This window comes from Gymnoscopelus microlampas (assembly GCF_963454915.1).
Source record: "Gymnoscopelus microlampas genome assembly, chromosome: 17".
In the NCBI taxonomy this organism is placed as follows: Eukaryota; Metazoa; Chordata; class Actinopteri; order Myctophiformes; family Myctophidae; genus Gymnoscopelus; species Gymnoscopelus microlampas.
Window position 1 is genome coordinate 19648471 of NC_139954.1, and position 13304 is coordinate 19661774.

Sequence of the window (13304 nt, forward strand, 5' to 3'; positions counted from 1 at the left end):
ACACACACACACACGTACGTACACAGACACACACACACACACTAAACACCTGCGTTCTATTTTCTCTAGTCTCCCACCGCCACGCCCCTTTCAGTGTTTTAGTTTTTTCGCCTTCCTGTCTGATTCAGCGCTTGTTTTTGTCTCTGAAGACGGCCTGGAGGCTGCAGCTTTTTAACCAGAACCAGAACCACACCACTCCAACGTGCAAGAGTACCCACACACACACACACACACACACACACACACACACACACACACACACACACACACACACACACACACACACACACACACACACACACACACACACACACACACACACACACACACACATCAGCGTCATATACGGCAATCATGTGAGTAGGCTCTGCCTTATAGTGCAGCTGACTTCAGAGCGTGTGTGTGCACGTACATACATACGCATGAGAGAGTCGATGTTGGTGGGCTTACAACACGGCTGGTCCTCATGCATTCTGGGTTAGGCCTCCTCCACTCTCATCTGATGGATCATATATCAGTCCAGAGAAGAATTGAGGCTGTCATACACACACACACACACACACACACACACACACACACACACACACACACACACACACACACACACACACACACACGAGTATCGATCCATAGTTTGTGTCCAGTCCACTATTATTTGCTCTCTATTATTCAAGTAGAACAATGTGACATCTGCTGTGTTAATTCTGTCACTGGATGGTATTGGGGGAAGAGAATGTGCTGTTCTTTTTCTTTTTAGTAGTCGATCTATAAAAATAGGGATTCCAGGGTTAAAGTGGTTAGCGATGCAGTCTTTTGTGTCTTGCTTGTGGGTTGTAGATCGTAAGCCCTTAATATGCAAATAATTTAAAAGTGCCACACACAAACAGACTCGCATGCCTGTGGTTTTTAGAGGGGGTGAATGGAGGGGCCCTCACCACAGAATCCTTGTTCAGGGAAAATAAATTACCAAATGGTAAGTTTAATTAGTCTGTCATCTGTTGGCAGACTTTTGTAGAAAGCACCATTTGATACTATAATATTTGCAGTAAGTACCATGGAGCCAATCTCGCAAACCACTAGACCGATAGCAAGCACCAAATGTCTTAGGCCAAGACAGTACCTCCATGTTTTTTTTATATATATTTATTTTTGTAATATTAAAATTACATTTTATAATGGAAGTCAAGTCATTTGGGGTCGGATCAGGCTGAAACCAAAATTTGGAGTCGTACGTGATTGATTTGTGATCGTCATAGACTGATGCCATAAGACTGGCCACATGAAATCCAAGGATCCACATGGGAGACGCGCCGCTAGTGGCTTAGACTCCGACTTGTTCTGAGTCTAAGCCACTTTGACTTTGACTTTAGTCTATGGTCTTGCACTCAACTGTAGACAAGTATATTACTGTGAAGTGTCATATAACATTTCCAATGAATCCTGTTTTGAACATCTGAAAGTTAGTTGGTGGTTCTTTGTGTAATGTGCTATTTTCTTAAGAAAAATAAAATTTTATCTATTTTGTAGTTTTTCTGCTTTGTTCGGATAGAAGAGTGTAGAGAGATGCCGAGGACAGAGAGAGGGGATGCATGCAGGACATGATGCTTCGCTGGGAATCGGATTAAAACCCTGGTCCTCGCAACTCACAAGGAGCTTGTGGTCAGTGCAGTAACTGGTTGAACAACCGAACAGGCACCCATGTGATCTGTTCTTTATGCACTCGCCTGCTCTTGTGGGCTAGTCGTTGGACAAGACATTGACCATCGGTGATACGAGACACATGAAGCGGCCCTGTGCCAGAGCGAGGCGTGCTGCTGTCTCTCACTTTCACTCCTGTCTCTCTCAGTGCTTTTCTCTCACTCTTAACTCTGTCGACTGCTGACACGCTGGACTGGTGGTGGGTGACAGGTCAGCAGGAATAACTGCAGTAGAACTGGAGCTGGGCTGGGCGCTGAACAGCCTGTCTGCTCCTCCTCCATATGGTACCAGCGCGCGCACACACACACACACACACACACACACACACACACACACACACACACACACACTCCTACTAACCCACTGCGAGGAAGAGAAGAGGGCGTTGCCTGCAGTCCACGGTGGTGCGACTCCGACTCAGGTCTATGACACGCGCACAGTCTACAGGAAACCACAGTGGAGGATGATGTAACTTTATGGTGCCCGTGGGGTGGGGGTGGGGGAAGGAGACGGAAAAAGGAGAGGGGAGGGGGAGGGGGGGGGGGGACTGTGGGAACCATTTGCGTCTGCCTATAAGTGAATTAGCCCCAGTGAGATTGTCTATAGCAGACACTCTTGTTTGCTGCCGCCCAGGCCTGTCTCAATTATTACATAATCTCAATTACTTGAGATGATCACAATTATTATTAATTGTTTCCATGTTGAAAAATGTTCATACATTTTCAAACGTTTTCCAGAAATAGCAGATCAGCTATTTCCGCTATTTTACATTTTCTTGAAAGTATGTTATTATTAAATGCGTCGGTAATATCTCTGTATATTTGAGTCGTTTGTCATGTCTGCCCTGTGCAATTTGTGATTTATGAAGCCTAAAAACCAAACGGAAATTCAAAGTTGTGTTCATATTTTGTTCCAATGTTCAATGCGCAAACACAATAAAATCGTTAATTGCAAGACACAAGACACAATTAAGTTGTTCATCGCAATTATTTGTACGACAATGAATTGTCAAAACAAGGTTCATGATCGTGACAGCCCTACCGGTCTGTTTATGAGGTCCTGTTCACCGGACAGGCGGCTCATTCACAGTCTCAGGCCTGCTGTGGCTAAAAGCGGATTAGAATCCACATGAAATTTCAGCATATCTGCCTCGAAAGCCACATTTTTACTTTGTTGTACGATCGTTTCGTTTAGTCAACACAGGCAGTCAGCTGCACAAATCGCTCAGTAAGTCGGCCTAGTTGGTCGATCAGTCAACCAGTCGCTATGCTGATCTGTCAACCAGTCCATCAGTCAACCAGCCACTGTAAGGCGCTCTCTCTCTCTCTTTCTCTCCCTGTCTCTATATATTTTGCCTCCCTCTTCTTCACACAGCAGAAAACATACCCTCCAGCCGTAACACAAGCGCTTTGGTCCAAGTCAACAAGCACTGTGGCTCTTAAGAAAGATACAGGAAAGGAGGGGGAGAGAGCTGCTTATGAATCTTTATGTAACACTCAAATTTGCATCCCCACTGAGGATCACGTATTCACTCACTCACACACGGACATTATATGCAGAATGTGAACGGATGGTGCAAAGCTTTTACTTTGCTCACACGCTGTAAACATTTGTCTACACAACACACACATGCCTGCTCTTTTTCCTGTTCAGGAGCACAGCGTGTGAGGTTGTGAAAACACATGTACTACTACTGTAACTGTACTTATGGTGTCCTTATGTGGGGGGACTGTCACTGGGGGCAGCTGAGCTAGGCGTTGAGAGAGACTGTCCTGAAATGCAAACCTCACACGTTTGATCTCCACAAAAGGTCCCGCTCTCTCTTGTCTATACTTTTTCACAGAGATGGATTGCAACCTTCTCATTCACTCAAAGTCGATTATCGGTCTGAAATCTTAACATTCAACCATCTCACCACTTTTGTCTCTGTGCTTCTGTGTCTGTCTCCTTTCAGAACCGTGAGCTTCAGATCATGAGGAAGTTGGATCATTGCAATATTGTCCGCCTGCGATATTTCTTCTACTCCAGTGGAGATAAGGTCAGTTGGGTGGTTAACGTTATTCTCCTGCCTGTTTCCCTGTTCATCTGCCCTGTTTGGTACTTTGAATGATTTGCTCGTCTGTTATCTGTCTGCCGAACCGCATCGCGTGCGTGTCTGTCGGGCTGTGCTTTCCGGCTCGTCAGTGATGCTATGTGCCTGTTTGTCTGTCTCTCTGTTCCTACGAGCTGAACTAAGGCGATGTCTGTTTCTGTGCATGTGGCCCGGCCCTGTTAGGCCTTCTAATTTATATCTGTGCTCACAAGCCAGCAGAAGCCCCCTGGAGACTACAAGGCTGGACTATGTCATTCAACTGGCTGACAAACCGGGCACGCAGTCTCAGGCTGTGTGTGTCAAATATAGACACACACACACACACACACACACACACACGCACGGTTAAGTCCATATCCATGATTCTGCAGTCAGGAATCTTTCCACGATGCACAACTACACTCTGTTGCCAAGGCCCAGCCGGCCTGGATCATGGATGAGGTTGAAGGTGGGGAATGGGGTCAGGTGGGGGTTGGGGTTGGGGTCCCATGGGTGAAGATGGGACTGGATGGGTGAGAGAGGGGTGGGTTTTGCTGACCAAAGGGCATCAGCTAATTATAGGTGGCGGTTGTCGTTCCTAGTGAGCACTCCGTGATGTGATCCCCCCCCACCTTCTTCCACCAGTCCCCCCCGATCCTGTAACACCACGTGCCAGACGACCTCTTGGAATCACATTGGGTTCTTGGTGCACTGACACACACAGACAGAGCAACCCCAGTAAACCGACCTGTGCCAGCCCAGCTGAGCTGCACCCTCCCTCCCCTCTCCCATGGCCGACGCATATATCCATATCTGTCGCCCCCTTCCCCTCCCTCTCTTCTGTCTCCTACCCTAGTCTAATTGTGGAGACTGGCATGGTGTGGTTGGTATGTTGGTCTACAACCTCGGGATCTCCGTAGAGGGGGGTTGTCGAAAGATCGAGGAAAGATGGTAGAAGTCGAGTATAAAGGAGCATGAGAAAGGGAGACAAATGGACAGGGAGAAGAAAAAGCACTTTGTTTCTCAGAAGTTGTTTGGAGGTCGGGTTAGGTTTTAAAAAGTCTGCAGTGTTAATTTAACTCGTAGGGTACAGAAATGCACCCAAAGAGTTAAAGAGAGTGTGGCTAGGAGGGCTACCACCGGCTGCTAGCATGTTAGCTTAGAGAGCTAGTGTTACGTAATAGCTGGCGGGTCGACCACCAGAGGACCACGTTCTGCCGCGTTCACTTTTCGGCCACTTGCACAATACTGATCAAACAGGAGGCCACTGGTCCACGCACGGCAAGGCAATTTGACAAGGAGAGGGGGATGTCATGCGCTGTTGAAAAATCTGTATTTACCCAGTGGATGCATGTAATGATATAACGTTACCCCCCCTATCATCCTCTCTGAAATTGCAACCACTCACGTGTGCTTACACACACTCGTCCGCACACATTTCATTTCAAGTATAAAAGAAAAGTCTTAACCACTTAAAGACACAATGCGATGGTTTGGGAACGTCTATTTTCACTTTTGATTTTTTTGGAAAATGTATAGAAATGGTAGACATTTTTGTAAATTATTTGGAAGATTTTAGAACTTCTACTATGATGACATGCCCAAAATAGGACGACAGGTTGAAAGTGGTTAAAGACTGTGGCTCAGGGCTTGGACAGGGCATTCCTCTGGGTATGGGTAATAAGCTGGGCATCATGTGCCAGGGCTGCCAGGGGACGTGCCAAGGGACCGTGAGCGAAGGGTGCGAGTCTCTTGTCAGTGTGCAGTGCCACTGCCTTACGCAACCTCTCATCACAGTATACAATGGCTGCTCCGTGTATGCATTTATGAAGCCTCATCTATACTCATCACATGCCGAAAATAGCCTGCTTATTTACGCTGCGTGAAACCATTGTACAACGGAGTATATAAATCCAGCATTAGACTACTCTTACACAGCCAAATCTTTAGGGTCAATTTAACTCTGAAAGTGTAAAAAAGGACACGTACATGTCAACACTTCAAGGGTTAAATGAACACTCAACATTTTACTGTGTAGATGAAGCAAACATGTTTATGCTGCAAAAGACCTTTTGCTCAGGATTAGTCCCTCTCCCGGGCTTTCTCTCACACATGCACACATGGATTCCTCAGTAAAAAAATCCCATATTGTGTAGAGTAAAGTATGTATTATATAAAGTGCTGACTTATGTAATGTGGAGAGTATGATTGCCCAGAGGGGCAGATACTTAAACACACACACACACACACACACACACACACACACACACACACACACACACACACACACACACACACACACACACACACACACACACACACACACACACACACACACACACACACACACACACACACACACACACACACAGAGATATCGGTTACATATGCATGTGGTGCACACACTGCCCGAAGCCCTCCGTTCAATATGACAACTTGCAGGAGTAGTCTCAAGATATATTGTTTAGCCAGTCATTCAGGTGCAGGTCGTCTTGTGAGCCAATTAGGTGACGGCAGGGAGCGAGGGAGGAGCCAATGAGCTTCCCTGCCTGCCGAACCAGCTGGGAGTGAGCCGAGGAAGTGGCTTTGTAGTGAGGCAGGAAGTGAGTCATCGCTGTTGCGTGGCTAAATATAGCATTGACGGCGCTAGCGGGAGCTGGAGGAGGCTCTTTATGTCCATGTCCAAAATGTTATCAATGAGACACGTGGTGGCTGGGAGGCATCAGGTGGCAGAGAGTAAAAGATGAGGAAATGAGAGATGAAACGTGGGAATGTAATCTGTGAGCCACTGAAGGAATGGAATGGCGTCTATTGAATTCATGTGTGTGTGTGTCTTTTTGTCTGTATACAATACTATGTGGTATACATACAGTTATGGCTAGTACTGTAAGTGTTATGCCTTATTTGTACTTAGTTGCGTGCCGGTGTCGTCGCAGATTGGCTATTTCCAGAAGTCAGGAGTCAGGGCATAGTTGAGCCTGCAAAAGCGTACCTGTCCGGGGGGGATACATTTGAATATCTAGTTACCAAGGTCTGCACTTAGCTACCGTCCACATGTTGCTGCTTAGACTGCATGTCTGGTTTAGATAGCCAGCATATGAGAGGTGAGAGGAGGTGAGTGAACAGGAGAGATAAGGACATGGACCCTCATTCACCAAACTACTGTAGAGTGGACAGCACAAAAGAAATGTGCCGAGTTGGAGGGAATGGGTGAGTGGGGAGAGGAGATGGTGATTTTGCAGTCTTGCTATTACCTTAAGGCAGCATTTCGGAAATTATGGGCCAGGAACATAAATGGTCGGTTTTAAACTGTGGTTCAGGTCCCAAAATGGCTCTCGGGCCTATATCTGCGGCAAGTGTAATTGACAAGAGTGCGTTTAGCTCTTTTACAGCTTAGAGAGTGCGTTGTAATGCAGCTGCTAGTCAGACTATTTGATTCCCTCTGGGAAGACTCTGTATGCTTGGTCCTGTAAGGTACTTTGGTTGAAACATCCACTTCAATGTAGTATGTTATGGCATCAATCAGCCAGGGTGCCTGGACTAAATTAATGGCGTGGGTCCCCTACTGAATACAATTGCTTCTGAACCTACTGCCCTCCAGATAACGTGCCTACTCCCATTCCAAGTCTCTGCCCATTAGACCAGGAACAATGGTTTCACAACCACCACTTGATGACATGCCTCGTCCATTCACCATCGCAGGAAGAGGAAATACTAGAATAACATAGGACTGGGTGGGGGAAGGGGCGGACACTGCATCCTGTAAGGGTCACTGGTACGGTCTGGATCAAAACGTGCGTGGCTTGGCCCTACGTTGCCGCCCCTTGTTCATCCAGGAAGTGGAGAGGAGATGATATCAGTGTCTGCAGCCCGCAGACGGCAGCGATGAGTGCATTTCCTCCCCTCTTTAGGGGGAGGGAGGGGGTAGACTCCCTATATACAATGGACCTCAGTTATGATGGTCAAGACGAGATACAAATTGGCTGTTGGCTCACAGTCACAAGGGACCAGGAGAGAGGACAGTTGATTGTCAGATTCCTAGGTATAAACAAATGGACTGATTGTGTGTTAATAGCAATTGAACTCCTTTGCTATTTTACACACTATATACTGTATTTCTTTTAAAATTCCTTGATTGTCCCTTTTCCCCCTTTAATATCCTTTTTTTCCTTCTTCCTCCTGAATGCTTTCTGTATGTGCTGCATAAGTGTGTGCATGTTTACGAGCATTACAAGTTCTAACCTCCCCATATTCATCTCTCCAACAGAAAGATGAGGTATATCTGAACCTGGTTCTGGACTACGTTCCTGAGACGGTCTACAGAGTGGCCAGACACTACAGCCGAGCCAAACAGACCCTGCCTATGGTCTATGTCAAGGTAAGGGTGTCCTCTCTACTTGTACTTTTCATACAGCAGTAATCTGTTGTTAAATAGTGCATTTATATAAATGGAACCATAAATGTCTCATTCTCTGGTAGCGGCATACAACCTCTGCTACGGAATTAAAGAAATTAATCATAAAAGCTCACTGTCCGTGTTAAAGGTTCTGCAGGATTGTTTGTGTTGCAACATGTGCTACTGCCAAAAATGGGACCAAAATGGTGCCAATGAAAATTACCCCTAATTACCATTGCTACCAAAAATTGCAGGGTAAACCCAGCTTTGCACGTGTGATTGTAACATTTATATGCATGTGTGTGTTTGTGTGTAGTTGTACATGTACCAGCTGTTCAGGAGTCTGGCCTACATCCATTCATTTGGGATCTGCCATCGGGACATCAAACCTCAGAACCTGCTGCTGGATCCAGAGACTGCTGTGCTCAAACTCTGTGATTTTGGCAGGTGAGCACAACCACAGCACCCAGTACAATCCTCAGTGTTCGTTTAACTCTGAGAGTGTACAAAATGGAACCAAATGGACCCGTAGGTGGCCATTTGGTTCAATTTTCACACTCTGAGTTAAATTATCGCTGAGGATTTTACAGTGCACCCAGACAGGCCCGTCTTAGGTTTCAGGGCAATTCCCTGGTAAGGTTGCCCGTCTGAGGGAGTTTTACACAGAGGACTTCACACAGTGTGTATTACTGGAATTAAAATTAGCTCCCATAATATGCAAAGGAGACACTTCATACATTGACGAGACCGCATATTATTTGCTGTCAAATCTTCCATTAAGTCATCATACGGAACACTTTGCTGGGAGCTCTAAGAGTTTGATGTGCATGGAAGCCATTACTTTTTCGAGGCTGTACACAGTATGCTATATTGTTTTCCCTACTATGGCTGGGGAAGAGGAACGCTTGTTTTTGTTACCTGAACTAGGCAAGTGCGCCAACAGCACAGGCTTGAGGCCTAGGCAAGCGTGTGCCCGCAGCGAGCAGCCGATGGCCGCGCACGTCGATGAGCTCACCGTCCGACTTGCCAAGCGATGGTGGACAGAATGATTACCAAAGCAAAACCACCGCTCGCTTCACCCCCATCTCAGCCAATGACAGGCGGAGTCCTCCCCAGCTATTAATTCCCCAAACATAGTGGGGAAGACAATATCGCGTTCAGTATGTGTACCTACGCTCCTCTTCCTGCTCAAAACACAGAAGAGGTTTTGGTAACTGTAGTAACGTTGCTGCTGATAGTAATGATGCGTGTTATCACCTTTTGTGTGCAGTGCAAAACAGCTGGTCCGTGGGGAGCCCAACGTTTCCTATATCTGCTCCCGCTATTATCGGGCTCCCGAGCTCATCTTCGGTGCCACCGACTACACATCCAGCATAGGTAGGTAGAGTGCCCTGTGACCGCTATGCCAACTCTTTCACCACCGCATCCTGTATAAATGTTGCCAGCGTGCTAGCTGCAGCAGCAGTGAATTCCCGTGTCTTTTGCTTTTATTTGACTCTGACGTCTTGTCTGTTGACCCGCCCCCTTTTCCCTCCCTTCCGTAGATGTGTGGTCAGCAGGCTGTGTGCTGGCAGAGCTGTTGCTAGGACAACCGATCTTCCCCGGCGACAGTGGAGTGGATCAGCTGGTTGAAATCATCAAGGTACAAACGTAGGCCTACAAGGCACACGGTCTGTAGATGTGGTAGTCTACTCTGTCAAAGTGTCTGCAATTTTACAGAAATACACAGAAGTCATCATGCTGTCTTCAGTACCTCTCTGCCGCCATCCCTTCCTCCATCCATCCAGGATGTAAAATCTCGGCTGCCTCCTACTCTCCCGTTATTGTACCTGTGCCAATCCTGCCTTATTTCTAACTCTTCTATACCCACTCACACCCCCCCATCCGTCTCGTCTTGTTCTCTCCGCCTTAACCCGTCTGCCTCTGTGCCCCAGGTGCTCGGTACGCCTACCCGAGAGCAGATCCGAGAGATGAACCCCAACTACACCGAGTTCAAATTCCCCCAGATCAAGGCACACCCTTGGACTAAGGTGAGTCAACAGGTACAGGAACCCTTTTACTACTCTTTAAGACCCACACCCCTTTCCCCCATCTGTGTGTGTGTGTGTGCTTGTGTTGCCTGTCCACGGCCATCTATCCTCATCAGCTCCACTCATCGGTGCTGTCGTTCCCCCTGTATCTAGCTCTGAGGTGTTCTTCAATGACCTCCGGGTTCGAAACAGGAAGCCGAGAGCTCCGTAGAGCAGAGCAGTGGTATTCAAAACGATTCCGCCCTAGAGACCCTAATATGAACAGATATTTTGGTTTAAATTAAATTGTCTAAATTTCATAGTTGTACATGGTATATAGATTCATAATAGGTAATATTGAAACAATCATTTGCAATTTGTTTTGTATCTATTCATTTCAAGGGGATTTGATTACAGTTCAATTGAACTACTTATTTGGCTGTGGACCCCCTGGAAAATTCTGTAGGACCCCGTTTTGAAAACCACTGATGTAGAGTGTTTTTTTCTCCGTACTGTTGTCAAAACATGTCTATTTACTCGGCTATGGTTGTTTGTCCCATTGAACTCTTGGCCAGCCCTCAATACTCAAGTAGTTGTTTTGACCAAAATATTGAGTTGCTCTAAAATGTACTGTTGAATAGGAGGTCCATGCTTATTCCTTGCTGAAGTGGCTGATCTACAAGCCTATCTTCAAGCTCACAACGCGTTGCAATGAGACAAAAAAGATTTTCACCTATAATGACATGTCCAAAATACAGAGGACAGGTTGAAAGTGGACTTTCAACCAAGACTTTGCTACTAAATGATAACTACATTGGATCCATTGTCAGTTTCCTGAAAAGTGAAGGTTTTGGACATTCAAGCTTCTGCCCGACAGCGATGATAATAAAATTATGCAACTTTTTCAGTTTAAGAATTTGTATCCAAAGTGTCTTGCCCAAGGGCACACTGACAGAATGGGATGTTTCAGGGAGTCAAACCTGTAACCAAATGATTAGAGGATGGACAACCTAACCATAAGGCCACTATGTGAGCCCAGGCCTTGTAGATGTAGAAGTGAACTTAACTGGCTTCAGTGATTCCATCCTCTTCAGTCACTCCCAACAGGGTCCATTCTACTTGACCACTTTTATAGCACTGCTCTGCTGTCAGTCTGATATGGTCAAATCCGCTCAGCCACCACAGTCTGTACTTTTCCATCTTAGACTCTACTTTCACGTATTAGCTTTTATGCAACATCAAATAGGCGTTATAAAAGTGGTTCCCCTGCCATAGGCTTTAAATGGAACATTCCCTCTTCCTGACCCTCAGCAATCCCGCCCACTGCTTTAGCATTGGATAGCGTAATCACCCAATCAGCAGGCTGCAAGTCCTCGTGGCAGCCTCTCAGGCTCCCCACTGTGGTCATTCTGTGTAACTGCCATTTGCTATTTTGCTCTTATTGTAATTTTTACTTTTGTGCACACTGTTGAGATAGTGCCAAGTTACAGAAATTCACTGCCTGCATTATGTCCACAGCTGTATTGTAAGTGCATGTGACAAAAAGAAAATATTGAACCTCGAGACCGTAACTCATTAGTATCCCTGCCCAAATCATTACGTTTGTAGTTGCTTCAAGAAGATAATTTACCGTCAAGTTGCTAATTAACTTCATATCCATGTGAAAAAAACATCAGAAGAAAGAAACTTAATTAATTATTAAAATGTTATTATTACAACATGACTTGTCTAGCTGACCAATGACGCTGTGATGTGACCACTTTGTTCACTCCTGTCATTGTTATCTGATTGATGTGTAGGTGTTCCGGCCGCGTACCCCACCGGAAGCCATAGCGCTGTGTTCCCGACTGCTGGAGTACACGCCCACAGCCCGCCTCACCCCGCTGGAAGCTTGCGCGCACTCTTTCTTCGATGAGCTGCGTGACCCCAACGTCAAACTGCCCAACGGGAGAGAGAAGCCCTCCCTCTTTAACTTCACCACCCAGGGTATGAAATCCAGAACCACTTGTCCACTTTTTGCCTCATTATTCATGTCACATTTTTTGTTTATTTCTGTGTTGTTGTTCCACCATATTAGCAGATGGTAGATAAATCGCGTTCATTTTATAATTTTCTTAATTATATTTAGGTATTTGTTTATTTACCACGACTAGGTATTATCAAAAGGTCTCTAAACGGGGAACTTGGTGTGGCTGTGATCTGACGATGCTGTAACCGTCAGAGTGGGTTCCGGGGGACCCCCAGGGGTCCTTGAGGAGGTTCCATGGGGTCACCAGCTAAATTGTTGGTAACTCTGAGAGTGCACAAATGGACCCTTATGGGTCCATTTGTACACGCCCAGAGTTATGGGGTTCCGTGGCCTAATGCATAGTAAACTGGGGGTCCTTGAAATGAAAAGGTTTGAGAAGCACTGCTGTAACTCACCCCCCCCCCCCCCCCCCGCCCCACCCCCCTCTTCTCTCAGAGCTGTCCAGTAATCCCTCCCTGGCCTCCATCCTCATCCCTGCCCATGCCCGTAGCCAGGCTGCAGCCTCCACCCCAACCAACGCCTCTGCCACCACAGGTCAGTGCCACACTCGGCCCCCTGTACTAGGGCTGGGCAATATGACTTCAAATCAATGTCACGATTATTTCAAACGTTTGCCTCGTTTAAAATAGTGAAAATAGCAGATTTGTGAGCTTGTAGATTGGCTATTTTCACTATTTTTGTACACTACCATTGTACAACAAAGTATAATACAGGTTTAAGTTGTCTTAAATCTAATAAAAATATAAATAAATAAAACCTTCAATTACACTCCATGAGCAAAATTAAGTCTGTCATTGGATCTAAATATCGGTTTCTATATATTTTTATTTAAAAAAAAATTATCCCACGATTTTTGTAACCCATTTTTTTCACCCAGTGCCAATTACCTAAGCTGTAATCCTGGGCGCTACTCTCTCTCTGCCAGCCTGGGGAGAGCCCCGAACTGAGCTCATGCCTTCAATGCATGAGGAGTGAGCAGGCCGCTTCTTATCACCTGACAGGGGGGAGTTTCCCCGGTAGGACATAGCGCGTGGAAGGAACACGTTATTCCAACCAGTGCCTTTCTCCTCCATCAGGTGCCCCAGCTGACCGGGGGAGGCA

General features: G+C 46.2%; 1 protein-coding gene across 3 annotated transcripts in view; it reads left to right on the top strand.

Moving 5' to 3' along the window:
- Positions 1 to 13304, top strand: part of gsk3ba (glycogen synthase kinase 3 beta-a) — a 31862-nt gene that overhangs the window by 13800 nt on the left and 4758 nt on the right. Inside the window, exons 3-10 of one of the 3 annotated variants that reach the window (XM_084083749.1) lie at positions 3653 to 3736; positions 8037 to 8147; positions 8482 to 8612; positions 9436 to 9542; positions 9710 to 9807; positions 10100 to 10207; positions 11974 to 12160; positions 12639 to 12737. In XM_084083749.1, coding sequence (XP_083939875.1) covers positions 3653 to 3736; positions 8037 to 8147; positions 8482 to 8612; positions 9436 to 9542; positions 9710 to 9807; positions 10100 to 10207; positions 11974 to 12160; positions 12639 to 12737 — 925 coding nt within the window. The remainder of the gene's footprint in view (positions 1 to 3652; positions 3737 to 8036; positions 8148 to 8481; positions 8613 to 9435; positions 9543 to 9709; positions 9808 to 10099; positions 10208 to 11973; positions 12161 to 12638; positions 12738 to 13304) is intronic. The other 2 variants (XM_084083750.1, XM_084083751.1) reach the window with 2 other exon arrangements.